Genomic DNA, 26,437 nt, shown 5'->3' with positions numbered 1-26,437 from the left:
CTAGCCCTTTGGTTGGAATCTGAAGACCCAGGGTACCAGGTGTTTAGGTACGAAAGAAAGAGCTGATTCTTCAGAAATTTCCCATATTACAGCGAGCTGTTGAGGGGAGATGATGGAACATTCCCTGGGCAGCATGACAAAAGCAACATCCATATGCTGTGCTTGGGGTGGAGACTGAATTAAAGAGAGAAATGCATGGGCAGAGTCAGGAATACGAAGTAGAAATACTCCATTTCCTAGTTCAAGAGTTAGACTAGCTCCTGACTTACAGCGGCTCAATTATCCTGAGCACCCCTTCTCACTGAGGGTAGAAATGCAGAGGGGGTAGGGAGACGGGGTCATCTTATACTAAGATTCAACAGGCAGATAAAATGACGATCATTAATAAGGTGATGCTAAACTCCAAATACCTCTCTCCTCCGTGTACTCGTTCCTTTCTTTGTGTGAAGGTTTTTTGTTTTTTTTTTACAGCCAAGAATACTGTAGTGACATCATCCATAGTAAAAGTAGCTTCTAATCCCATGGGCAAAATGCATCCCTGCCCAGCATGGAGTATTTTTGTAAAGTAAAATCCCAAATGTGAAAATCATCTCTCGGCCTCCTAGTAAACAGAGGCTTACCATCATTTTTTCCCTCACACTGATTTAAAATAGTGATGTGTCCCCCATAGACACTAGGTGCTACCTTGGGGAGGAGGCATGTGTCAGTTTTGTGACTAATCACCAGGTACCCTTACCTTGTCCGTGGACTTCTGACACTTGCACCGTTCGTCTCTCAAGGGCAGCCTCCTTTCTCTCAAGTCCAGTACTGTGAAAGCCAATTTGCTCAGATGGTGGCTGGCTGTCCCATGGGTCAGCACCTAGATGAAAATGAAAGAGTCAATGATTTTTAGAATTGTTCAGTTCGTCAGCTGGTCTTCATTAGCCAGCTATCTAGTACGGTATAGACCATGTTACATGACTGACATTTGCTCAATACCTACAATGTGCAAAGCACATAGCTACTATTTAATCATCATAGTAACTCTGGGATAGTTACTATTAAGTCTATTTTACAGATAAGAAAACTGAGGCTAAGAATGGGGGCAGAGAGGACCATATGTCCCCGGGTACCAGTCTGTGGGTGCACCAGGAAGACGCTCACCTTGGCAAATTCTACCACAGCAGCAATAGACTGTAGGTAGAAAGGGCAAAAGCGATTATATTGCACTTGGGCTCCATCTACCCTCACTACATCATGACGATTTAGCCACTTCATCAAAGTCTTACTGCTTTTAGGTAAAGGGCTGAAATTTAACCTAGGTCTATTTGACTTGAAAGCTCAGATTCAAATTAAATAAACCAGCTATTGAGCACATAGGAGCAGCCTTATGATCCAAGTACAAAAAACAGTTTACATTAGGTTGGAGAGAAGGAGAGGGGTACTCCTGCCAGAGAGGACCTAGAGTAAAAGGTAAGAGGCCTGAGTTCAAACGATGACTGACTCTAAATATGTAACTAATTGTAGGTCATGTTAAGCTCTTTGAGTCTCAGTCTCTTCTTCTAGAGAAGGAATATTTTAACTAGTTCCTGCATGGGGTGATGTTCAGCACAAAGTCTATGACAGGGCCCATGATTTTCTGCCCAAAGAGATGAAAGATTGAGTAGGTACACAGGCCATATCTGAATGACTTTGCCTCCAGACCCCAAACACTGAGCCCACTCATCCTGAATGATGGTCCCATAGCTTTCCTCTTCACGCAAGCAGGTAGGGGCCGGCCACCCAAGTTAACAGCATACTTCCTTATGGTCCCAGGGAGTTGGCAGTCTCTATACAAACGCTAAAAGCAATGGTCTGAATTGATTTCTGCTGAAGTCACTCAGTGAAGTCAGTCTGCTCAGAATGACACTAAAAGCTGGCTCAAGTAATCCGTTAATGGCTCCATCTGCTACACAATGATCTCAGCTTGTAGGAGGAGAGGCCCTCTAGCCTTCCCAGAGAACATTGGCTTATTCCTCAGAAGACAACTGAGTTGAACTAATTCTGTGAGCTTGAAATGTTGACACAATTGGTCTGTGTGTTCCTCTGCATGCCAGTGATCCAAGAATCTCAAGAAAAAAGGGCCAGTTGGGTCATTTTAATCTTTTTGCTCTCTAACCATTCTTGCTATGGTAGGACATGAGTAATAAATTATCTAAAAGAAACAGAATATAGGCAGACTCTAATGAAGATTTCCTATAAATCTCAACTAATGCATTTCTCATTCAGACCTGACACATGTCCATTCTGAATTTCTACTCCTTCTGGAGAATGGCTACAACTAATAGCTCTGAAAAATTCAATGGATTTGCGGTTTAGGAAAAATGGGCCTATGGGGGGAGGAGGAAGAGGAAACAGATTTGCTATAACGTCAGAAATCTCTAGGGAGAAAATAATAAAGATCCATTTCAAGACCTAGATATTTTCCTACCACGTCTCTACGACTGTTGTAATGTGGATAGGGAAGAAGTCTCATTACTTCATAGTTATAAGAAGGTAATGGTAGAAAACCAGAAGCCTGTTTCAATTTCGATTCAAAGGAGACACTGTTTGAAGAGTCTTGGGTCTCTAGTGGAAGTCTTCAGAAATGGAGATGGATCCAAGCTTGGCTATTTAATAGATGTGTGACTAAATAACTTAATTAGATGTTCTGATCCTCAGTTTCCTCATCTGTGAAGTAGGCATAATCTTACTTTGCAGAGCTCAACAGAAAAAAATACAGGCAAGGTTTAATCAAGATTTTCTGTAACTCCCGGCTAACTCTTTTCTAATTCAGACTTTACAAGTGTTCATTCTTGAAACTCCCACAGTGCTTCTGAAAGACAGCAAATATTGAACATTTGATACGTGACAATTACTGATAATGTGTGTGTGTGTGTGTGTGTGTGTGTGTGTGTGATTCATTTATTTTGGCTTAAATCTTAAGTTTGGAGCTTCTAGTAGCTAAGTAGAAGAAGCAGACTTTAAAAATAGGATTGAATTGAGAACATAGTAGTAAGTGCTCAGTAGATATACTTATTTAACAAGTGAGTGAATAAACAAAAGAGGTACTAATGGACTTGTTTCTATACTTCTGTGGTGCTGGAGAAGAAATCCACACACGGGCCCTCCTTTGATGATGTCCACTGAGCAAATGCAGCCACTGGAGCTCTCAGAAGACAGACTGGACAAGCTTGACCCTCGTTGTGGCCACTTAGGTAAATGCTCCAGTGTGAACGTCAATGGTGAAAGTCAGAAAGGGGGCATCCCTGACATTCAGTTTGCAAGCAAGTCAGAGGGAGCCCCCTGAAACCTGATAGTTTGTGACTTTTGATGACAGCCAACACCAGATGGATGGGCAAATAGCCATGGGTCTGTGGGGTCTGCCATGTAAATATTAGCTGAAGCACTGTAGAGAAGTTCATTAGAATTAAAAAAGAGGGGAAAGGCATTGTCCTCTTTTTTGGGTCTGACAGAGTCCCAGGCAGAGCACTTTTGAGGCAATAAATGGAATGTGACATTATAGCTTGTTTCCAGTACTTTCCGGCACACTTACACCCCATGTGCAGTGCCAATAAAATATTTCAAATATCTCTCTTTGCCTATCAAGACAGAATTTTAAAGCCTTTTTCTGCTTTATTGTCAATCTGTTTCCTTTCCAGAACTGACTTTTTGCATAACATTTGTAATGAAAATACCAGAAACATTTCTGCCTCTACCCATTTCTAAAAATGAGACACTCAGACTTTTGATGGGTGGGCCTTTTGCATATTCATAGCCTTTGTTTATGCCTCGCTTGGTTATGCCTCCCCTTGCCTCTCCCCTCTCCCCATTTACCATCAAGATATTTTATATTCAGGATTTCTCCAAACATGGGAGAAAAGGCAATTGAAGTAAAAGTCAAAATTGAAGGAAATGCCTTGCTCTTTGTACGGTGCCCTGAATCGCTTCTTGGGGTTGAACGGTGACGCATGGCTGGTCCATAGCCAGCCTGTACTTCCAGAGACCCCACAGCTGGGCAGCGCTCATTCTGAGCCACTTTAATTCATTCAACAAATGTCTATGGTATGGATAATATGGGGAGAAATGAACTGTGCTCTGTGGTAATAAATTTTTAAAATTACATTTTCCGCCTGGCATTAAGATACATAGACTCAAGAGCCTGGGTTTAATCCTGATGCCATAACCTGACAGCAGTGGAATCGTCAGCCTTTTAGCTGGCCTTCTAGACCTCAGTCTTCTCATCTGCAGGTTAGGGATAATTGTACCTTTCCTCGTGGGCATGGTGTGAGAACTAAATGAGATAATATACAGGATGGTGTGAATATTTAACAGCTGGTAGAACACAGGCATTGACGAATCAGAAAAGGTGTTGGTCCATCCCACACACTAAAATGAGGTGAAATCACCTAGTACATAAGTAGTACTCAATAAAGTCCCCTTCTCATCTCCTTTTTTTGCATGCATGTAAACATAAAATCATACAGTCCAATGCCTTACACATAGTACAATTTCAATCAATGCTTATTAAATTGAAATGATTGGATGAAATTATTAAAATCTCCTCGATAAAAGGAAACATTTATTACTATTAAATATGGCTGAAGAATGATGCTGTTTGAGTTTTTGGTTATTATTATGATCTTCTGATGAGGCAGGCATAATGATATAGAGTCACTAAATAGTTCTGATAGTTGGTTCCTCACACGTATTGAGTTTTCTAAAACAAAGGATCATCCAGATATAACGTCCAATAGACCATAAGTAACTTGGAAGCAAGGTCCATTTCTTACTTTTCTTTTTAGTCCTAGCTCAATGCCGGCATATACAGTAGAGGTTTAATCAATGTTTGTTGAATAAATAAATGAATGAATGACACAGGTTATGTCTAGACCCACAAAAGTGAAGTGAAAAGGTCTGGCACATTTAATCCACAATATTTTAAAGAAAGTGACCTGAATATTTTCATAAACAGAAGAAAGAGAAAGAGAGGAAGAACAAAAGGGAGGAAGGAAGGAATGGAGGGAGGGAGAGAGGAAGGGATTTAAAAAAATCCAATTACTCTCTGAATTTCCCCAACATCATTTATAGTTGTAAATCTAGCTGGACAGTATCCAGGCCATAGTGAGTTTCCAGAGAGACAAATAGCTTCACTGCCTTGCACCTTCTTTGAATCCTAACGGGATAGCTCCTTATCCATAATATGTTTCAGTTCATTCATTCAAGCATACATTCAACAAATATTTATTCATTTTTGCTAAGGAGATAAAATATAAGACACCTGTCATAAAAGAGGGCCAAGAAGATATGCATAAGTAATCATTAGATCACCCTTTAAAGGTGTTAACATGAGTAAAAATGCTGTGGATACTTAGAAAATGAGAAAGGACACCCAGGACTCGGGTTAATAAGAAAAGACAATGATGGGGTGGGAGTGGGAGGGTTTGGCTTTCCTCTGAGCCTTAGGGAAAGTATTGGGGGTAAGCAATGGCTAGAGTGAACATTTTTTGAGGATATGAAATATATCAAATGTATCAAATGCTTTACCATCCTTAACAAATTTAGTTCTCTCTCTCCCTTTCTCTCTCTTCTCTCTCTCTCTCACACACACACACCAATTTAATATTATCCTCACCTTAAAATTTGAGAGAATATTAAAGTTCCTAGAAATTAAGCCCTCCCCAAAAAAAAGGGAAAAAAAACAAATTATGGTCCAAGTTCTCAGAACTAACAAGAAACTGAGTCAGGATTTGAACTTAGATCAGTCTCACTCTACTTATTTATCCATTCAGCAAGCATTTATTGGTGGGAGAGGCAATTAAGAATAAAATTATCAAAAGGATATATAATCTTTAATCTCCAAGAAGGCTCTATCTAGAGCAGGAGATAAATCATTATGGAATGAACAAATGCTAGAACAGTGACAGAGGAGCTCAAAGGACAGCAACATAAACCAAAGCACAGAGGAGTAAAATGGAACAGAGAGAATACTTTAATGGGCAAGGCGTGATTGGATCGAATTAATTACATACAATGACATCTGATGGACATGATGTAGAATCGAGGCTTCAAAAGCTCTGGTGAGGTAATGAAGGGGACTGAGGAAAATAAAGAGATGAATAAGAAGACGCGAGGACCTGGGGTTAGGATGGGCAAATAGGAGAATTGCAAAGCCAGGGGGCAGGGTAAAGACCAATGCTGATATACACACTACTATATATAAAATAGATAATCAACAAGGACCTACTGTACAGCACAGGGAACTCTACTCAATACTCTGTAATAACCTATATGGGGAAAGAATCTGAAAAAGAATAGATACATGTACATGTATAACTGAATCACTTTGCTGGACGCCTGAAACTAACACAACATTGTAAATCAACTATACTCCAATATAAAATTAAAAATTTTTTAAGACCAATGCTGAAGTGTAAGTGTGAATCACTGGTGTGACTTGGCCAGTCATAGAAATGAAGGCAGTGAGGAACATTCTGAGAACCCAACTACAAGGTCAAAGAGAGCATAAGGCGCCGTACCGGCCCTTGGGCTCTCCAAAGAGAGTAAGGCTTGAGCAAAGGAAATTGGGAAGGAGCATTTGACACCTGTTCTCCCATCAGAAATGTAACTTAAACCCACTCTGTGCCTTGCTTAACTATACTTTAAAATTCCTCTTTGCCTTGATTATCCATCCCATTTAAGCTCTCTCCATTTGGAATTTTACAGAATTCTAGTTTTATTACATGATTTATACATGTAAAGTCTGCTGTAGAAGAGGCCACAATAAATAAATACTTTTCTGTTTCAGATCACACGACTTCTACTCCTATCATCAGGTATAACTGGAATCCAACCAGTCCATAACTGGACACTTATGTAATATTCTTTTTTTCTTTGCATCTTGTCAAAATCAGATGACCTTTCAGACCAGTTTATTAAGGACTGTGATCTCAAAAAGAAGCCAAGAAAAGGGAAAAATGTACAAGTCACCCTGAATGTTGAGTCAGACCAGAAAAAACCAAGGAGAAAAGATACACCGGCCCTGCACATCCCACCTTTCATACCAGGTAATGAACAATGAGGTCAGTTTGCACATCTGTAAAAGGGAACTGCTTGCCTCTAGATCACATTGGTCTTACAATTTTTTCCTTAAATATTTGGATGTTTTAAAATCATTGTTGCAATCTCTACATTTGTCTTAGTTACGATAAGGCCAGCCATTATAATATATATATATGTATGTATATATATATATATATATATATATATATATATATATGGTCCAAAATATTAGTGGATAACACAATACAAGTTTACTTTTCCCTCATCAGTGGAAGTTGGGGGCGGGGGAGGCAGGCTGTGCTCCAAACAGTCCCGCAGGGACTCGAGTCGATGGACATCAACACTACACGGCTTCTAAAGTCACTGTAGGCCTCCAGCAGGCCCAGGGCAGACAGAGTGGAGGACTGGCAAGCCTGCAAGTGGCACACACACTTCCTTCCGTCACAACCCTCATCCGACTGCAAGGGAGGCAGAGAAATGCAGCCCAGCTCTGTGCCCAGAAGAGTGAAACTGTCTGGTGAACAGCTAACGAGTCTCTATAACAACTGTGCATGTGGCATGTGACACTCTCTTGTTTCCAAACGTTTTGTTTTGTCTTATTTCCTTTACCCCTTCCCTCCAGGCCATTTATTTAATGTCCTCTCTATTCACAACCCACTCAGGGGGATACAAAACAAATAGAACACAGAGCATTCTGAAAAGGAACTTTCTTTCAGTTTTATAAGAAATAAGAGAAACACATAAACAGCTGAAATATACAGCAAGAAGTAACATCATAACGGAGGTCCTCAGATAAGGACCCTGGGAGCTCAGTGTGGGCAGTGAATTGTGGACAGTTTTATAGAGGAGGCTGTTTTTAGAGAGTTTTCTCCATTCTACAGATGGAGAGAACTTTCACGCGTAGAAGAGAGGAGAGTAGGCAGGTAGGTGGAAGTAGAGGACTAATTAAGTCAGTGAAGAGTGTAGCCCGTGGCTTATGGAACAGCAAAGGCCCCATCGCTCTAATGCGGGTGGACTTTGGCAGCAGACAGACCTGGGCTCCATTCCTCAGGCACATGTCTTTGCCTCACTTTCCTCAGCGAGTGGACGGTGGTAGTAATATTAAATTGCTCAGGGTTTTGTGAGGCTAAAATGAAATCTGACATGTAAAATCCTTTGCACAAATGATGTTCTCTAGTGTAGCCTCAATAAATACTAATTCTTATTTTAAAGAAACTGCTTTTATTAAGATGTTTGAAAAGATCTATTGACTACCATCACCAGGTGTATGTGCAAATATGGATGCATGTATTTGACCCTGTTTCTCCCTCTGTTCCCCTAATTATGCAGGTGTGCTTTCAGAACATTTAATTAAAAGATACGATGTCCAAGAGAGACATCCAAAAGGCAAAATGAGTCCAGCTCTTCATAACACTGACCTGGAACAGAAAAAGCCACGGAGAAAAGACACACCTGCCCTGCACGTGTCCCCCTTTGCAGCAGGTAAAAGAGCTGGTGCAGGGCATTTTCAGGGGGTGATGGAAACAGGTCAACAGGCTTAACATCTGGACGTGCCAGAGGCATGGCCTTTGTCCTGGCCCAGCAATCTGTGTCTCAAAGAAGGGCCCAGGGGAGGAACAGCATTTACTGCTGCCTTTCAGGTTTACCTTCATTGGCCGCTCCCCTGGGGCTGACTTGGAGCTGGGTGATGATCAGAGCATAACTCATGCTTCAGCAGAACTGGTCGAATTCACTGAGCCAATGAAATAGAAATGTCAGTGGGTCCTTGAAAAGAGTTTAAATACCCTCCTCCCCAGTCTTCCAGGAATCTTGCATTCTATGGCTGACAGCTGAGTCTCCCAAGACACCTGGATATATTTACCAAATCCTCAAAAGAAGAGAAAGAGAGAGCGAAAGGGAGAGAAGGAGAGCTGCAGAAATAATGATAGCTCTCTTAATATGTGTCAAATCAAACCAAAACATCTTGCTGAACTATGTGCACCACCCCACGTTACAGGGCAGGGCAGTCAGCGTGTGAGGTATAGTCTTGTCCCTGAGAATTTTACGTACAAGTTGGGGAGAAAGACATACACAATCACGGTTAGAGTATAAGACGGAGTGCATGTTTGTTTTATATAGTAGTTGGGGGTGGGAGAATGGCAGAAGAGAAAATAAGCTAATGTTTATTGAAACCCTACTTAACGTTAGCTACTAAGTTTACATGTCTTGTGGATTTTCAAAAATCAACTGAATAACACAATAACTAGTATCTCACTTTACAGATAAAGAAATTGAGAGAGAATTTAAGTAACTTAGCTACTCTAAAGTCTTCTGTTGATGAAATTGATGGATGGATGGCTGATTGACTAATTGATGATGGGATGATTAGAACGATTGATGAATGGATCAAATTATGCTCACGTTCAAACACTGTTACATGACAGAGCTGGGGCTCCCGTCCAGGTCTGTCTCATCTGTGAGCAGTTTTTCATTGCACCATGCTATGGTTTGGACTGGTAGCATTTTAGCAATCCAGAAGGGACACTTGGGAGGAGATTAGATTTAGTCATTATTATAAAACTGTACTTTCCCATTTTTGCATCTAATAACAAAATTGAAAGACGGCTCAGAACACATCATGAAAAGACAGTCAGGGGAGCAGACAGGGTTACTGACCTCTGAGAAGAGCCAGGCAAGGAGGAATGAAGCATGAGGAAGCACTTGTCTGGAGAAATGGACCAAGGACCAGTTGGGAGGGTCTGAACCTGCCTCGGCCATGTTTCTCATAGGTTACATGCATCCCTACCTATACTGATCCTTCAACCCATCACACATTTCCTCCAAGCTCTGCCTCTGTCCAAATTCTAGTCACCTTTTAAGACTCAGCCAGCTTAAAGTCTCTGCCAACAGACCCCTCCAAGGCCAAAATGAATATTTTTTATTCTGAACTAACTCTGTATTAGAGCTGGGCATGCAAATACCAAGACTTTGCCCTCTCTTTTAGTATTATCCTTATTGTTTTTGTTGCTGTTGTTGTAGTTGTTATTTAAATTGACTTACATCAAAGACTTTTTCGATGAAGTCATGAGAATTGGCCTGGGATTGCCCTGTGCTGCTGGTATTCACCTTGATATCTGGTCCAGTCCCTCCTATATAGCCGTGCTCAATAAGTATCTGTTCATTAGATATTCCATCTGGCAATCATGATTTAGCAGTTTCAAGTTCTCCATTAGGAGACTGATTATTTTCTGCTCATTCTTGTATTTGTTTTTATTGAAGTCCTTCTAGGGGAAGACTTAGTAGAGGAACAAAAATACTGACGGTCAGAGGGTTACCTTAGTACACAGCACTGAACATGGGCTTTGGAGTCAGACAGGTGTAGGTTTGATCTCTGGTTCTGCTCCATTCTAGCTTTGTGACCTTGGGAAACAGACCATAAGAGCCTCCTTCATTTCATCCATCTCTGAAAGGAGAACCATAAAATCTGTCTCTCAAGGTTGTTAACACAATTAAATAAAGTATATAAAGCACCTAGCACAGTTCCTGGCTTATTGAAAGTCCTTAATAAATGTTAGTTCACCTCTATCTCTTTTCAAACTTATATTCTTTTCTTTTTTTTAACATCTTTATTGGAGTATAATTGCTTTACAGTAGTGTATTAGTTTCTGCTTTATAACAAAGTGAATCAGCTATACATATACATATATCCCCATATCTCCTCCCTCTTGCATCTCGCTCCCACCCTCCCTATCCCACCCCTCTAGGTGGTCACAAAGCACGGAGCTGACCTCCCTGTGCTATGTGGCTGCTTCCCACTAGCTATCTATTTTACCCTTGGTAGTGTATATATGTCCATGCCACTCTCTCACTTTGTCCCAGCTTACCCTTCCCCCTCCCCGTGTCCTCAAGAAACTTATATTCTTTGAGATAAGTTAAATCATTTCTAAAGGTGAGAATTTTTCTAGTCACAGTGTTTTACCTCTCCATAGAACCCTGCTGATTCAAGGAACTTCCTAAGCTGTTAAGCTCTATTTCTCTGGGAATGGAGGCTGCTTACGTCCCAATATCGACATCTTAAGAGAGCAGCTTCCTGGACAAATAAAAAATGTTTATCAAACAGTGCAAAGTACACAAGAGTTGGAGCAGTGGCCTGTATACATTATGGAATTCATTGAATCAGCAAATCTTTGGGTTGCAAGTATTTGCAATTATAGATAGTGTTCTAATGATTCTAGCTTTCATTAGCATATTAGCTGAAGTACTTTATTTTTGAAGAGCCTTTTAGTATCTAAAGATTTGGCAGTAATTGAAATGCTAGTTAGGCTGATAAGAATGGAGCCTTCAGCAGAGGTTCAGAGAGACACACTGGTTCTAATAAGGGTCTTGAGAGGAACTCACAGGAAAATGCACTCCGGAGACATCTCCTCTCATTAGCCCTTGGCAAGTGAAGGCTGGACAGGGATTCACTCTCTTCTTTAAATCTCTAGCTAACTACCTTCATTCCCTGAGGTTAATGAGCTTCTCTGACAGCTTCCAACCATCAGACAACTCCTCTAAGCAGTGAGGAGTCATCTCGGGCTTCCTTGCCGGCCCAAGCTCTGCTCTCAATGTGACCCACAGTTGCCAGGGCCAAGGAACTGCAGGGCAGGGAGAACTGGTTTGGGATTGGTCAGATCTGCGTAGCCGAGACCTGCTTAAGAGGAAGCGAAGTCTTCAGTTGAGGTCTGTGGCAAAAGGAACTGGAGAAAGTAATGAATAATGAGGCTGCAAGCATTGAAGAGAAACTTCCTGAAAAATTGGTCTATGAGCTGTGAACACTTGGAGATCAAAGCTCAATATGGTACTTGTAGAAAGGAGCCTGATGTGTCCTTTGAAAGTGACACCTCTTCTGTCCTGCCGGGAATAGAGCGCTCTCTCTGGTGTGGTTTATCAGGAGGGGTGGTGTCTTAGCCCTGGCTGCCTTAGATCTGCACACATCTGTAATGCAGGTGACTGGCTTTAGATGGTGCTCTGGCGGGGATCATGGCCTAAAACAGCTTGCTGCAAGGCTAATTGACCCTTTAGAGACCTTGGACTAACAGCTTTAGCCTTAAAAACACATCAAGCTCTAAGAAGCAACCAAGTGCCCTAAACTCTTCTACATAGAGAGTGAAAGAGAAAGAAGTGACATTTTTCTAAATCCCTACTATATTCCAAGTCTTGTGCTAGATGTTAGAATATCCTTTGAGAATCTCATAGTTTGGTAAGGAGACGATGTCTTGTCCAATGATTCCTACAATGTGTAAAGTACTTTAACAGAGGTTCATGTAAGGTGTGATTGAAGCATAAAAGAATGTTGGGCTAAATCTATCTTGGCGGGATCACCCCCTGTGGGAGATACAAATTATGTTTCCTCCCGTTTTACAGACGAATAAACTGAGGCTCAGACAGGTTAAGTGGCCTGCTCCAAGTTCAGTGGCCAATGAAGGGAAAGCTTTCTGGCTCTAGAGCACATTTCTCTAATAATACACCTCTGCTTATACAGGAAAATGTAAGGATCAAGACTAGGTTAAATCAGATAGACTAGTGTTTGTTAAATCTCATTCATCTTCGAATGACCAAAGACAATGATATGAAGCATCAAGGATAAGCACACAGTGACGACATATAGATGCTACTGATTTAAGCCTCATCCTAAGCAGTGATATCCATGAAATCAAGATTTTGATAAACTACCGTATATTTTTTCATTATAAGACATTAGAATGAATGCTTAATTATACTAATATAATAGTATACTATTATTATATATTATATATAATATATATTATTGTATATATATTATATTATATACTATTATATAATAGTATAATAGTATACTAATATACTAGTTCACCTCCACTTGAAAGTATCTCCTGTGTCCCTGTGGAAAACCTAGCCCACTTTGGGAAGGGCTGACCTTGATGATTTAACAGCCTCTTCCCTTCCCTGAAATCCCAGGATTTTTTTTTTTTTTGGCCCAGATGCTTGTACAACTAGGTGTCAAGGATACTTAAAATAACCAGAAAGTTGACTAGGATCTGGGAATTTAAAGGCTCCTGTCCTCATTGAATCCACCCAAATTTGGTGTAATGTGAAGAAATATCAAGGAATGCTTGGGGGCTCAGCATAGCTAATTCTGTGTTCTTCGATCAAGATAGCCTTAATTCTAAATTAAAATCCAAACCTCTGTGCAACTGGTATAAGAGAAAATATCTCCCACTCTGCTTCATAACTGATTTATGCAAAAGCCTTATTTTCAGCCAGACTCTTGAAATTGTTTTTCTCCTCCAATAAATGTCAGCTAATTGGTAAAGAACCCATATGAACCAACGAGGGACTGAATCAAAGGAATAGTCATTAAGATCAACACATAGTATTCGTCAATTTGCCACTGTTGAATGGACTCCAGTGTTGTAGAAAGGCCTCTTGGGGTGCACAGCTTTCCTCCCTCAAGTTTAGGTCTTTATGAAATGCTTCATGAACAGAAAGGTCTCTGATTCTGAGAAGGGTGGGGAGTGATTCAAGGCAGAGGTGGGTAAACAAAGCTGACTGACTGGAGTGGGATGACAGAAACCATGGAGGACTGGCCCTGAATCACAGCTCCCTTTCCTTTTATTAAAACAACCGATTTCACAATTCACAGGATAAGCAGAACCGTCCACACCTCCTTGGATAGTTTTTTCTGGGCTGATCAGTCCAGAAAATGGTGCTCAGGCTTCTGAATTCCACAGACTAGTAAACTTTTAAAAACAAGATATTGTGAGCCTAACATAGGGATAGCAACTTCGAATTTTTCCTAGTAAGGATACTGACAAAACAACCATCTAACACCCCTAAAATTTCATAAAAGAAAGGATATTTTAATCCCCAAAATAAGAAAAAGAATCATCTCAAAATAAAAGACAGAATTGTAGCCATATAGCTGTATGAAAAAAATTCACCGCATTTTCCTTATTTTCTCGTTTTGCTCTAAACCACATAAAATTTATCATCTACCAGCACTGACATTCAGAAGCAGGATGTTCAGAGTCTCAGCTCAATATTCTCCCAGATGTTAGTAAAATATGTTTAGTTTGACTTCATGAGGCTTACCAGTTCTTTTCAAAGGGAAAATAAACTAGCAAATTGTGAAAGGAAAGGAAGAACTAAGTTGCTCATGGCTGTAGCACTGTGCTAAGAATTATTACATACTTCTCATTTAGTTGTCACAATAACCCTTTATATAAATATTAATGCCCTCATTTTACATACAAGAAAACTTAGGTCTGAAGGTGCTATCTGGCCCAACACAGATTAAGTGAGTGGCAGAATGAGTCCAAAGCAGTTAGACTCCAAAATCCATATGCTTCCATCCTACTGCTGTAAGCTTAAATGTAGAATGTAGAGAAGGGGTGAAAGTTGCCTCTGACACCTAGGTTGAGCATCTCTTATAACCATAACGGTGTTCTCACTGAGCCACAACTCCTCTGGGAAGGCCAAATGAGGCCCCTCAGTTCCCCCTCTCTCTGTTGGCACCTTTAGCTTTGCAGACATTAAAACGTTTCTGCGTTGCCATGCCCCTGTGTACTGTCTATGCTGTAAGGTCGTCTAATATTTTAATTAGAGGAACTTAATTGCAGATCTGTGCTTTGTTTTGCAGGTGTGACACTGCTCAGGGACGAGAGACCCAAAGTGATCATGGAAGATGATGAAAAAGATGGTGACAAATAGCTATTTAAAGATATTTCCCCTAAGACCACCTGTAAATAGGTTAGATTGGTTCCCTATGGCAACCTAGAAAAAATAGACTTGTTTCTGCTCTCATTTTGTCATAGTCCGCCTTTAAGATCCAGACACATTTTCCCCAGGAGGCATACTATATCAGATTGCCAGTCACCTCTCTGTCTTCCTCTTCTTTTTTGAATCTGGTTTCTATTCCCACTTCTTGAATTTTCATTTTCTGATGCAGTGGAAAGGAAGCAGATCATCCTAACTTGGGAGATAACAGGGAAAGCTTTAGTGCTCAGCACCTGCATCTTCTGGATCAATTCGTGGAGCAAAGAGCATGGATAACGTGGGAATCCTCTATTTCTGGCTTATGCTGGTGGGCGGGACTTGACTTCCCATCATCCAAATACTAGTTCAGAGGGCTTCCCTGGTGGCGCAGTGGTTGAGAGTCCACCTGCCGATGCGGGGGACACAGGTTCGTGCCCTGGTCTGGGAAGATCCCACGTGCCACGGAGCGGCTGGGCCCGTGAGCCATGGCCGCTGAGCCTGCGCGTCTGGAGCCTGTGCTCCGCAACGGGAGAGGCCACAACAGGGAGAGGCCCGCATACCGGAAAAAAAAAAAAAAAAGCAAATACTAGTTCAGGTTGGGGCTCCCTGTTGCCAGTTAGGGAAATGAGAATGTTTGGGTTCTAACTCACTGATTGCTTTGGACAACATGGTCTTTTATCTCTTTTATCCTTTCTTAAGAGTCCAAGTGTCTCTTGTGACATACCTAACTAAGACCTTTGTAACTGATACCCTAAAAGTGAATATGTGAGCTGGGGGAGTCAACCCAACCACCCATGCCTTGACTGAAAACAGCACAGGTAGAGGGTGCTGGTCTATCTGGGAAGTTTAGCAGTATACCCTATGTATTTTTTAAAATGTTTCTTAACTATGTTGTCCTGAGATTTTGTGAGTTGTGTAACAAATGACCATTACTAATGATAGGTATAATACCGATGTTTGTGATGAATTTACTTTTTAAAAACTTAATTAAGATCAATGGAAGATCATACCTCTACTTTTAGCAATCTCACTTATTTAGATCCCAATATGCTTTCTTGGATGCGAGGGGAAGATGTGGCATTAGCTAGTGAGCAGGAGTCTGTGTATGACCCCTGCCCCAGCCTGCCGTCTGTGAGTGCCATGAGAAGGTTTTGCACGAGGGCCTCATCTATCAGGTGATGGACATGGGGAAAAACGAAAGCTGTCATTCAAAGGTATAAAGGTGGATATTCAAAGAGATCCTGCCTAAGTGATAATTTGGAAGCTCTGTATACACCCTGACTCCAATAGTTTGTTAATCCCTTCTGTCTTTCTGTCCTTCTAACAAATGTGGAAAAGATACAGGACCCTGCTGGTAATAAAGATGCTTCTGGTACTAAGATGCATCGCTATGTCTGGGTGCATTTCTCCTAAAAATACCCTATTTTACACTTATAAATACCCTATATTACACTTATAAAGAGAAGAGGCTGCAAAAGAGACTCAAGGACTGTTTTGTTTTTGACCCACAGAGGTTTAAAAATGTTTGAATCAACATTAATATTTAATAATCTAATCAGGAGAATTTACATAAAATCCTAGATTTCCAGATTCTCTTGAGAAACCATCTCAAGGTCTGGCAACCTGAGCCTGATTTAGAAGCGTGGCGACCGTCAGCGGGCACTGAGTACCAGATGCCCTTTTAGGAGAAATATACATTCTCCAGCGCTCCATCTGCCCCCCCTGGCATATTTCACCTACTGACTTCAGCCTCCAGCCTTCACATTGGAGTGTGGAACCCCTGTTGAAGACCCATACTTTGCATCCCTAATGATCTCTCCCTTTTTGATCCCACTCCACTTTTACTAGCGGTGGCCCCAATCACAGCTTTGGGAAGAGGGGAGAAAGATTGTGGCCAGGCTGCTGGTTGAAGCCTAAGTGGTGAAATAGGCCACCATAAAGTCTTTAAGAAGCCAAATGCAATTACACGTATGTGGATAATAGGATTACCTCACCACCAAGGGATTCTTAGTAAGAAAACACAGATGAACTCTCATTCTATCAGCTTTGCCGTACAAGCGTGGTGTACCTGCAGCCATGCCAACCGGTTGTGCTCAATAAACTCACAGGTGCTCAGAAAAGCTCTCCTCATTTCTGATTCCTGGGGAGGGGTGGAAAGTAGACTGGCTGTTGAAGAGACAAAGGTCTCGGGTTCTTGCCCCAACTGTGCAACACTGAGCAAGTCCCTGGATTTCTCTGAGTCTGTTTCTTTATCTTGAAAATGAGGTTAATAATCCCCACCTTGCCTTCATAATCTGAGAATTAAATGAGATAATATAAGGCAAAGGGTGTAGTAAGCTTAAAAGCCTTGTTCGTCTGTAACAGGATTATTTTAAGACACTTTCAGAGTGAGGACTGTGCCTTTTCTATTGCCAAATCCCCATTGCCTGGGTATTAAATCAGCAGCAATTATGTGGAATTGAATCAGAGCCTCTGAAGAAATACTTCAAGTAGGGAGTCACTTGCAATAGCCTTAACTGAAAGACCAGCTCTCCTCTTTCCAGGAAGATGGTCTTTGTAATCCTCCCAGCCTCAAAGAAGCACTCGCAGAAATGGTGAGGGACAAAGCCAGTCAGAATATCTAACCAACGCTGGATGTCACTGGGCGATTTGGATTGAAGCCAAATCTCCCTCACCTCCCTCGATGCATGTAGCCCTTTTCTAGGCAGGTAAATTAGACGTTTAATGTTTAGGATTACATTCGGATTAAAGTAGTTTTCAATACATTGTGAATAACTTCCCTCCAACTAAATAATGATCATATTAATAAACTAAAGAGCATCACATGGGAGTCCATTCAGAAAGAAGGCCCCAGCTAAAGGCATCCCAACAGAACTGGCAAATCGGTTGGCCATCTGTTCATTCTGACGGCATCTACCCCAAGCCCAGGCTGCCTGAGAAGAGGAGGCGCTAGACATGAGACTCTTAGCTGCACGTAGCACTGGTGGCTTCATTTAAATCCAGATCCTCCTTAAAAGCTGCTGCCTGAGATCACACCGCCAGCTTCTAACGCTTAATTATCACCTGGAGAGGCCGGAACCGGTGCTGGGAAAGGACTCAAGCAGCGTTTCCTTTTAAATGCAATTAAATGAATTGCAGGCCTCCCAAGCCCGTGTGGTCCACATTGTTTTCTTAAAACAAGGATAGACGTAGATGACATGAGGTTGTGAAAATAGGTTGATCGAGCACTTACTTTTCCTAGTTACATGATGGATTATGTAGACTCTCTGTCATCTTGTGTAAATGAGACTCCCTTGTCACTTGTAATTTCTAAGTGTGGAAGACTTAGAAAACTCCCCAAGGCAGTGAATGAATGCAGAGAAAATAGATGGACTGAAAATCTCCTCCTCCTGGTCTCCTGGACACAGGATTGCCTTTGAACTGGCCTTAAGGTATCATCTTCACAGAAGTTCAGAACACAATAATGACCGTAATTCCTGACCCCCAAAAATCAGGGCAGGAGACTCTCCCCAGATAAGTGTATTTACAGGGAAAACAATGCAGTATTTGAAATGTGGTCTGCCCTGGAAAAATCCAAGATATCAGTTTATATTTCTCAAGAAGAAAGGATAGGTATTTCCTAACCTACAGTAGCAGGTCCTTCCAACAACGTGAGACTCCTCGTCTTCAGGAGACTTGCTGAGTAGAAGCAGCAGAAAATGGAAGATAACTGAGCTCCTCTGAACCAACGTCACTCTTCCCATCTGGCGCCAAATGGGAATTTTGAGAGTTGCATAAAAACAGCGAATCACAGATCCTCACATCCTTACGATTATGTGTTAGTGCTCCAGAAAAACAATATTTATCCATCAAATCATGTATAATCTATATTTAAAATGTATTGTTTAATCACTACTTAAATAATGACCTTCATGAAAAGAACAGTGTGCTCTCAGCCCTTGCATTTGTTCAATCTTTTTCCTCTATCGCCTCGTTTGATCCTCGAAAGCAATTGTAAGAAAACTAAATAGCCAAGGAAACTGACTTGGAGGAGAAGCCAGGATGGAAACTCAGGCCTCCGAATTCATGAGTGCTGTGATCCTGGCAGCTGGGTGTGGAGGAATGACCGCTGTGTACACCCTTCTGCAGCTCCTAGCTGCTGGACACCCAGGGTAGTTCCTACCGGCTTGTCACGGGTCCTGGGATCGCCTTAGGGGGAAAGTGTCTGAAACATCCTCTGGTAGAGTCAAGGTTGTGCCCCTCCTGGGGTTATATAACTAGAGCCTTTATACCAAACTGACCCTCAGTTACCAGCACGGGGCCGCCAAACAGCAGCAGCGATACAGACAAAGTCAGGTTAAGAGACAGGAGTTTGAAAGGTGTGTGAAACCTGGAGACGGGGTGGGGAGGATGTGGGACTGGGGAGAGGTTGAGCCCAGTGGTAGATCCAGGTTCTGGAATCTTGAATATCTGGGTGCTTTTCTTCTGCAATTTCTTTAGCAACTTACCAGAAATATTTTCTGATGGCACCCTGGCTTTCCCTCCTCCCTGAACACTCTGTGGTTCCCAGCTACCCCCAGAACTCAAGAGGGCACATGCTAGTGAGGGGCCCTGGAGTTTAAGCTTTATTAACTCCTTGATAAATCTGCCCCTAGCAGGCAAGAGACAGCTGTCTGCCCGTACTATGAGTCTCAGCAAGTCTGGCCACCTGTTTCCTTCACCATTTTTTGCAGTGTTTCTCAAACAGTTTCATTAACCAGATTTTTTAGCAGGATGATTGCTGGAATTAAATGGTGAATATTAATAACATAAGAGTACCCGTTTCAGGAAATTCAAAAAAGAAGACTTCCCAGAGTTCTTGTAGGGTTGACGAGGTTGTCCTTCAATGCTGAGTGACCGATACAGCTCTTACTGCCCTGGTCAATGCTATTATAATTTCTTGGTATTGAGTTCTCACTTGTCCCGGGAAACATAGCTCTTTCCTTGATCCCCCCATCCTTTCCCCAGCCACACGTTACCTTCCCTCCCCATCCCACTGCATGACCACATGGCTCTGTGTTCCATCTGAAAGGCAGTAGCTCGAACAAGAATGAATTCCACACATTCATTGAAGTGAGCCATCACACGCAGAGGCATACCAGCCAATACCCATTGCTCTAAGCCTTCTACCCAGAAAGAAAACAAGTACCATGGCCAATCCCGCTCCTCCCTAAGCCCCTTAACCCCATAGGAAAATCCCATAGGAAAGCTTCTTGCTTCCATTATCCAGTGTTTGGGGGATCCTTTTGTTGAAGGGAAATCATACTGAGAAGGCTAGTATGTAGAACACATCGAATCTGAAGAACTAAGTAGAAGTACAGTAGGAAGCCCCATGGTCACCCCCTCCTTCCCTCCTCCTCCCGTCACCTCCTTTGGTGGCCTTTAAGGAAACACTAGGACTTTGCCAGGCAGGGTCAGAAGCCCTGTAACTACATGATTAAGGAGGTCAAGCATTCCTTCAGCTGCCTCCAGCGTGAGAGGCCTCCGTTCACACTCAGCCCCAAGCTTCCCGTGTCCAGTGGGTTGAGGGTTTTCATTGTGTGGGTAATGTATGGGTTTTAACATGCACGTTTGCAAGCTCCGTCTTTGATATACCCTGTGCATTTCTGAATAGGACCAACATCCCTGGCGATTCCTCAGTCTGAGCAGAAGCCAAATCTGCAGTCGCTCTCCTACAGAGCAAAGCAAAAAGCCAGCAATAAGAAAACCAAATAGCAAATCAACAGGGTGTAGTTCTTGAACAAAGGCACATTCATAATTTGTAATTGTGTAGTTATAAATCCCCTCCTAGGGCTTTGCTCTAATGACCCAAAACAGAAAGGAAGCCTTTATTTTCTTCTTCATTTGGGTATTTGGTGACAGAGCAATGTACATTTGCCAACAGTACAAATATTTATATATTTTTTAGTACTTTAAAAGCATTATTTCAGGTGTAGTGGAGTTCCAGAGAATCAATACATGATTTGACCAAACCCTGCCTCTGAAAAAAATTCCTGTCAGTCTATGAGATATTAATCTTAGCGAGAAAAGAGTATTCTTGGTTTCTCCCAAGAGGTTTAAAGACACAGGCTCCATCACCAAATCCCCAGTAGAATGCTTGTATGTGTATCTGAGTGTACACATATAAGTCTCAACCCCAAATGTTCTTTCCAACCAAAGCCAAGCACACGATGGTTTGTCAAGAGGCAGAACATTCTGGGGTCCATTTCATTTCAATCTCAACCCTGACTGAGAGGAGTAGAGGAAGAAGTCAACAAAAAGAGAATTCTAGAGCAAAGATTATGTTTGTCATTCAGAGATGATAGGATCCCAACTACAGGGCTCATTTATTACGGTGCTGAAATTAGGAAACAACACCAAATTATTTGGAACGGCGCTGACCATAGAACTCCCTGTAATGATGGAAATGTTCTAGGTCTGTGCTGCCCAATATGGTGGGCACCTTGTGCCAACTGAGTACTTGAAATGTGTCTAATGAACCAGGGCACTCAATGTTTAATTTTACTTAATTTTGAAGAATTTAAACAGTCACATGTGGGTAGTGGCTACTGTATTGGGCAATGCAGGTTTGGAATGTTAACCTCTGTACTTCAGGAGGCTGTGGTTGGCAATAGAATCAACCATCCAAGCAGTCTGATGGAGGACATGGTGCCCAGGGGAGCCTGGAGCTGCCACCTGTCCTCCAGGAAAGAAAATAAGCCAGCACTTCTCTCTGGGGTGAAGACAATCAGATCTCCCAAGGCACAACCCACCAGCCCACAGGCCACCAGCCTGTTTCTCCCATTTGCTAATAAGGGTCATTCTAGGCCAACCAAATCCCCAAAGTATGAGAGATGCAGCATTTGTTTTATCTGGTTCTGTTTTTGACTGTCTTGTTTTGGAAGTTATTTCACAGTCCTTGTAGTCAATTTTCTGTTCTGAAGTTCTGGAATTTATGTTAATTCATTCATGTATGTGTTCTCTCATTCCTCAAGTGTTTATGGATCATCCACTGTCTTCTGAGCGCTGAGGTTCAGAGATAAAATCAGACACAGTCCCAGGCTTCCCTGAGCTCACACCATCCTGGAGGGAGCCACCAGCAAATATCGATGACCCACTATGTTCAGTGCTGAACAAATGTCAGTCCGGGAGCCCGGAAGAGCTGTGGGGCAGGGGATGCTCAGTGCTGTCAGGGAGGTCTTAGGAGAATTCACAGAGGAGGTGAAATTTGGGCTTGCTTTGAAAAAGAATGGAAAGGAGGGAGTATTTCAGACCTAAGGACACCTGAATGAAAGCAAAGCAGGGTAGAAGCAAAAGAATTTATTCTACCTCCTGTGGGGATAAATCTTTCTGCCTAGAACCTGAGTTTTTTTCCTTGTGATCAGGTGGACTTGGTTTGGTTTCAGGCTTCACACCACTGACTTGGGACTTGACCTTAGACCTGCATCTTTACCTCCTTAGAGTCTTGCTTTCTCATTGGCAAAAACAAATGATACATGTAGATTTTGTTAGGTTTTTGTGAGGATTAAATGTAAAAACACTTGTGAAATGTTCTAGTCCTCATCCTGGCAAGAAGGAGGGACAAAAGTTAATTTTCTGTCTTCATTCCACTGGACAGCTCATCTTCCATGTGGGCCTTTCTTGGAAACAGCTGTCCCGGCCCAGAGAACCACTTGACAGGCCTTGTCTGGGGTTACCTTGGGTTGAATGAATTTCATTTGCTCCTTCTCGAAGGATTTGCTCTGGCAGGAATGACAAATTTCATAAAAACTCAACTCCTGATACACCGCAAGTCTTCACAGGGTAGACACTTGGTGAGGAACCAGTGGGAGAAAAGAGTGTGATATGTTTTGCATTTTTGAAGATTTTCTCTGTTGCATGATACTTTTAAAATTGAACAATAGCAGTAAATTTAATCTCAGCAATACCTGTGGATTTTGAATCTAAAGCACCCAGTAGGTGACACACCTGTTTCCACTGGGGAAGAATGGCTCACACCAAGGGTATTAGAGAAAGGGAGGGTGACCACCCAGATAATTCCCACCCAGATTGTTGACGAGAGGCCAGGTCTAAATCTTAAGCTCAGTCCAGTAAGGAAAATAGGATCTGGCAAGTGAAGGATGCTTGGGCTCAAAAAAGGATCTCTAAAGCTCTTCTCCCTATAATCCGGGATCCATATAGCTACATAAGACACGTTTTTCTGATTGAGCCACCTTTGGGATGCAAAAAATTTTAAACTGTCCTCAGGACAATTCTGTATAGAGAGCATGCAAACATAATTTGAGAACACAAATACACACTGAGAAGGATATGTGGTACGACGAGGAGCTTTGGAGCCAGACCCGTGGGGTACCACTAACAGCTCAGTCGTTTGCTAGCTATGTCTCTGTGACAAGTTACTGAACCTCTCTTAGCTTCGATGTCTTCGTCTGTAAAAATCGTTTGGTTATACCACCTTTCCAGGTTGATGTGACAAGTAATTAAGATCATTCTTTGAAAGCCTCTGGTTCCCTAGACATTAATTCAATCTTAGGTCACCTCTCTTTCCCATCACTTTCCTCTTGGTGTCTGAGACCTGGTTTACATCATTTAGGTGGTTCACCAACAGATACTGTGCTACACAAAGTGCACATTCAACACATACACGCACACACACACACACACACACTGATGCCATCCCTTCAGCTCAATCAAAACAATTCAGGATCACTGATCTCCAATCTCAGTTCTGCTCCCTTCACTCTACTTCCGCCTCAGCCCCTTCACCGGGCAAAAAAGAATATGAAGGATGGACAAGAAAAGAAAATGACACTGCAGAGGGAAGAAGGAAGCAACAAGTAAAGGAGACCCAAAATCTCCTGGTAAGTCAGAAAATCTAATGACTAGATCAGAAAATGCAAGGAGATTAGGGAAAATAAGATGAGAAAATTACAGGGAGGCAGACCACGGAGGGCCTTGCAGGACATGCACAGGACGTGGACCTACATCGTCCCATCAACAGTCAGCCATGGAGTGGGCATTACAGGAAGGGGTGACACTGTGGTTTGTGTTTCGCTGCATGGGGGTTGGGGGTGGGTGTGGATTGGGAGTTGGTCCCTGAGGGAGGCAGGTAAAGGAATCAGGAACCATAGCTCAGCAAGCCAAGATCACGGAAACCTGCAGGACCCTAAGTATGGAAAGGGAGCCTGAGGATCAATGGGTGAGTTAGTTTAGCTCTTTTCAGAAGCTCCAGCCAATCACTGGCTAGAAATCACCTCCTAATACAACTAAACACAACATCATTTGGGGGGTGGGAGGGAGGGAATTATACTTTTTAATAAGTAGACAAAATATTTCTAGGAATACCTTTTTCACAATACTCCAGGCATGGGCCAACCTTCCAACACGTTAACCTCTTGCCACCAGGCTGATCTGACTCACGTTCTGTCCGAGGGAGAGGGATGAGATGGGTAGGAGGACATTACTTTCCCTGAGGGACGATTTTGCATTGTTTATTTTCCCAGAGCTCCACCCCTCCTCTGGATCTGATAAAGCAGAGAGTTACTCAGAAAGGACACGCCCCAGTGGAGGAGAAACTATTGATGAAAAGGGTACATCAACACAAAGATTGATTGCCTTGCATTGAACACACCTGTGCAGGTGTTTCCACACCCACCCAGATGTTCTCGTTCACTGTGTAGAGCCAGGAAGCCCAGACACAGGCTGTTGGAGGAGGGACTTTGGTGTTTCATTTTCCTAAGACATTTACCTGGGAAAGTTTCTCCATCCTGAGTCTCTACTCCCGCGTGGTTTTATTCATCTGATGGTGGTACCAGTTGAATTACAATAAACAGCAGATTTTACGCTTTTTTGGATGGACTCAGTCAGTTTTTGGACACCAACTCTGATGTTTGATTTTATGTGTCAACTTGGGGAGGCTAACATATTCAGTGGTTTTGTCAAACACCAGCCTAGATATTGCTGTGAGGTAATTTTTAGATGTGATTAATTGAAATCAGTAGACTTTTGAGTAAAGCATTGGGCCTCATCTAGTAGTTGATGGCCTTGAGGACAAAGACAGAGATTTCCCAAAGAGCAAGAAATTCGGACTCAACACTGCAAAACAGAAACCCTGTCTGAGTTTCCAGGCTTCCAGCCTGCCCTACAGGTTTCAGACTTGCCAAACCCCACAACTGCATGAGCTAATTCCTCAAAACCTCTCTCTTTCTCATTGTGTGTGTGTATGTTATTGGTTCTGTTTCTCTGAATAACTCTGATGAATATACCCACACGCATAGAGTTCTTCATTCCCACAAAATGTGTTTGGTCTATTTTAGGTTTAATAGTTAATATGGCTAAAATCAATAATGATGAACTGTAAACCCAAGGGACACCTTTTGGATTAATTGGTGGATGTTCTTGGATCTGATTCTCAAAAGAGAGGGTTAGTAGAACCCTGAGGTCTCATTAATTAGGGGACAAGAGGACGGCTTAGGTGGGTGGAAAAAGTGATTCATCTTGATACTGAGGTGAGATTGGAAGATGGTTCTATCGTTTTAGGGAGAAGTATCAGGTTCTGAGCTTGGAATTTCCATTTTTAAGGGAAAGCCATTCCATAGCTTGATTTGTCCCAAGGAAAGAATAAGAACGATTGGCATTCTGCTGATGTCCATCTTCTTTTATTCCTTAGATGAAGATGAAAGGGTCTGTCTCAAAGGACACATAAATATTTATGAAATAAATTGACTTATGATGCCTCATTTGTCACCTCTCACAAGGATAGAGATTGAGTGCCTCTTTGTCTTCTCCTTTCGGCTCTTCTCCGATTACCTGGCTCACATCTGAGCCCCATAATTCAAGTAGTGATGCTGGGCAGGGATCTCTACTCCTGGTTATGGTTTTTGGAAGTTGCTGTCATTTGCTGGACATAGTGGACAGTTGTAGTCACCCCTCTGTGGCAGGGATGGTGAGAGGGGTGGGATCCCACTGTGGTGGGATGACAAGGATGCCTAACTCACCAATCACTCGTGGCACCGTTTAAAATAGTCTTAATTACCCTATAGGCAGAGATGTTATGATTCAGATTAAACAGATAAAGAGACTGAGGTACAGGGAATCAAGTCACTTGCCTAAATCCTCACAGGTAGTAAGCAGGTGTTCTAGAACTGGAGTCCAGGCTTTTGCATTGAGCTCTCCTCAATTGCTATTTCTGTTCCTGCCCTTCTGGAATTCCATGGTACAAATGTCTCCCCTATGCATGTATCCTTTTAAACTTACTGCTAAAACACTGGCCACTAAAATGCTTCTATCGTACATAAAAATGTTTTGGATATTAAAGAATTGATAAAATCTCCCTCCACCCCACGCCACCCCCTAGCCCTGGAAACTGATTAAGATGTTTTCGAAAGGCCTTTATCGCACAAGTCTTTACTGAACAACTACTATGAGGAAGGTGCTGTGGGATTTGATGCTGAATGAGACTCAGCCCCCGCCCTCTAAGAGCTTAATCTTATGGGGGAGTTGAGACATGTGTACAGATCATTAGAGTCACAGATATTATATCTGAATGTTAAAGGTCAGTTCACGTGGTCCCCTCTCGAGTCAGAAAAGGGCCTCAAGACCTTGGCAACCTGCTGAAGTCCCAGAG

The 26,437-nt window shown here is 42.2% G+C and overlaps 1 protein-coding gene across 1 annotated transcript; it reads left to right on the top strand.

The window, feature by feature from the left end:
* Positions 1-2,324: 2,324 nt before the first annotated feature.
* PPP1R17 (protein phosphatase 1 regulatory subunit 17) lies at positions 2,325-14,900 on the top strand. The gene is made up of 4 exons (XM_022589776.3): positions 2,325-3,215; positions 6,912-7,064; positions 8,389-8,541; positions 14,699-14,900. The coding sequence occupies exons 1-4, from the start codon at positions 3,134-3,136 to the stop codon at positions 14,767-14,769; spliced, it is 459 nt and encodes a 152-aa protein (XP_022445484.1). The 5' UTR covers positions 2,325-3,133; the 3' UTR covers positions 14,770-14,900.
* Positions 14,901-26,437: the final 11,537 nt, after the last annotated feature.

This window comes from Delphinapterus leucas, chromosome 9, assembly GCF_059928025.1.
Source record: "Delphinapterus leucas isolate spDelLeu-1000000601 "Yukka" chromosome 9, BTC_Dleu_Yukka2, whole genome shotgun sequence".
In the NCBI taxonomy this organism is placed as follows: domain Eukaryota; kingdom Metazoa; phylum Chordata; class Mammalia; order Artiodactyla; family Monodontidae; genus Delphinapterus; species Delphinapterus leucas.
Note: the sequence above shows the minus strand (reverse complement) of the source record. Positions and strands in the feature narration are given on the sequence as shown.

Coding starts and splice junctions, on each gene's coding strand:
- PPP1R17 (XM_022589776.3), top strand. CDS start 3,134: ATGATGTCCACTGAGCAAATGCAGCCACTGGAGCTCTCAGAAGACAGA. Junction 3,216..6,911: donor CCCTCGTTGTGGCCACTTAG/GTAAATGCTCCA, acceptor TGTCAAAATCAG/ATGACCTTTCAGACCAGTTT. Junction 7,065..8,388: donor CATCCCACCTTTCATACCAG/GTAATGAACAAT, acceptor CTAATTATGCAG/GTGTGCTTTCAGAACATTTA.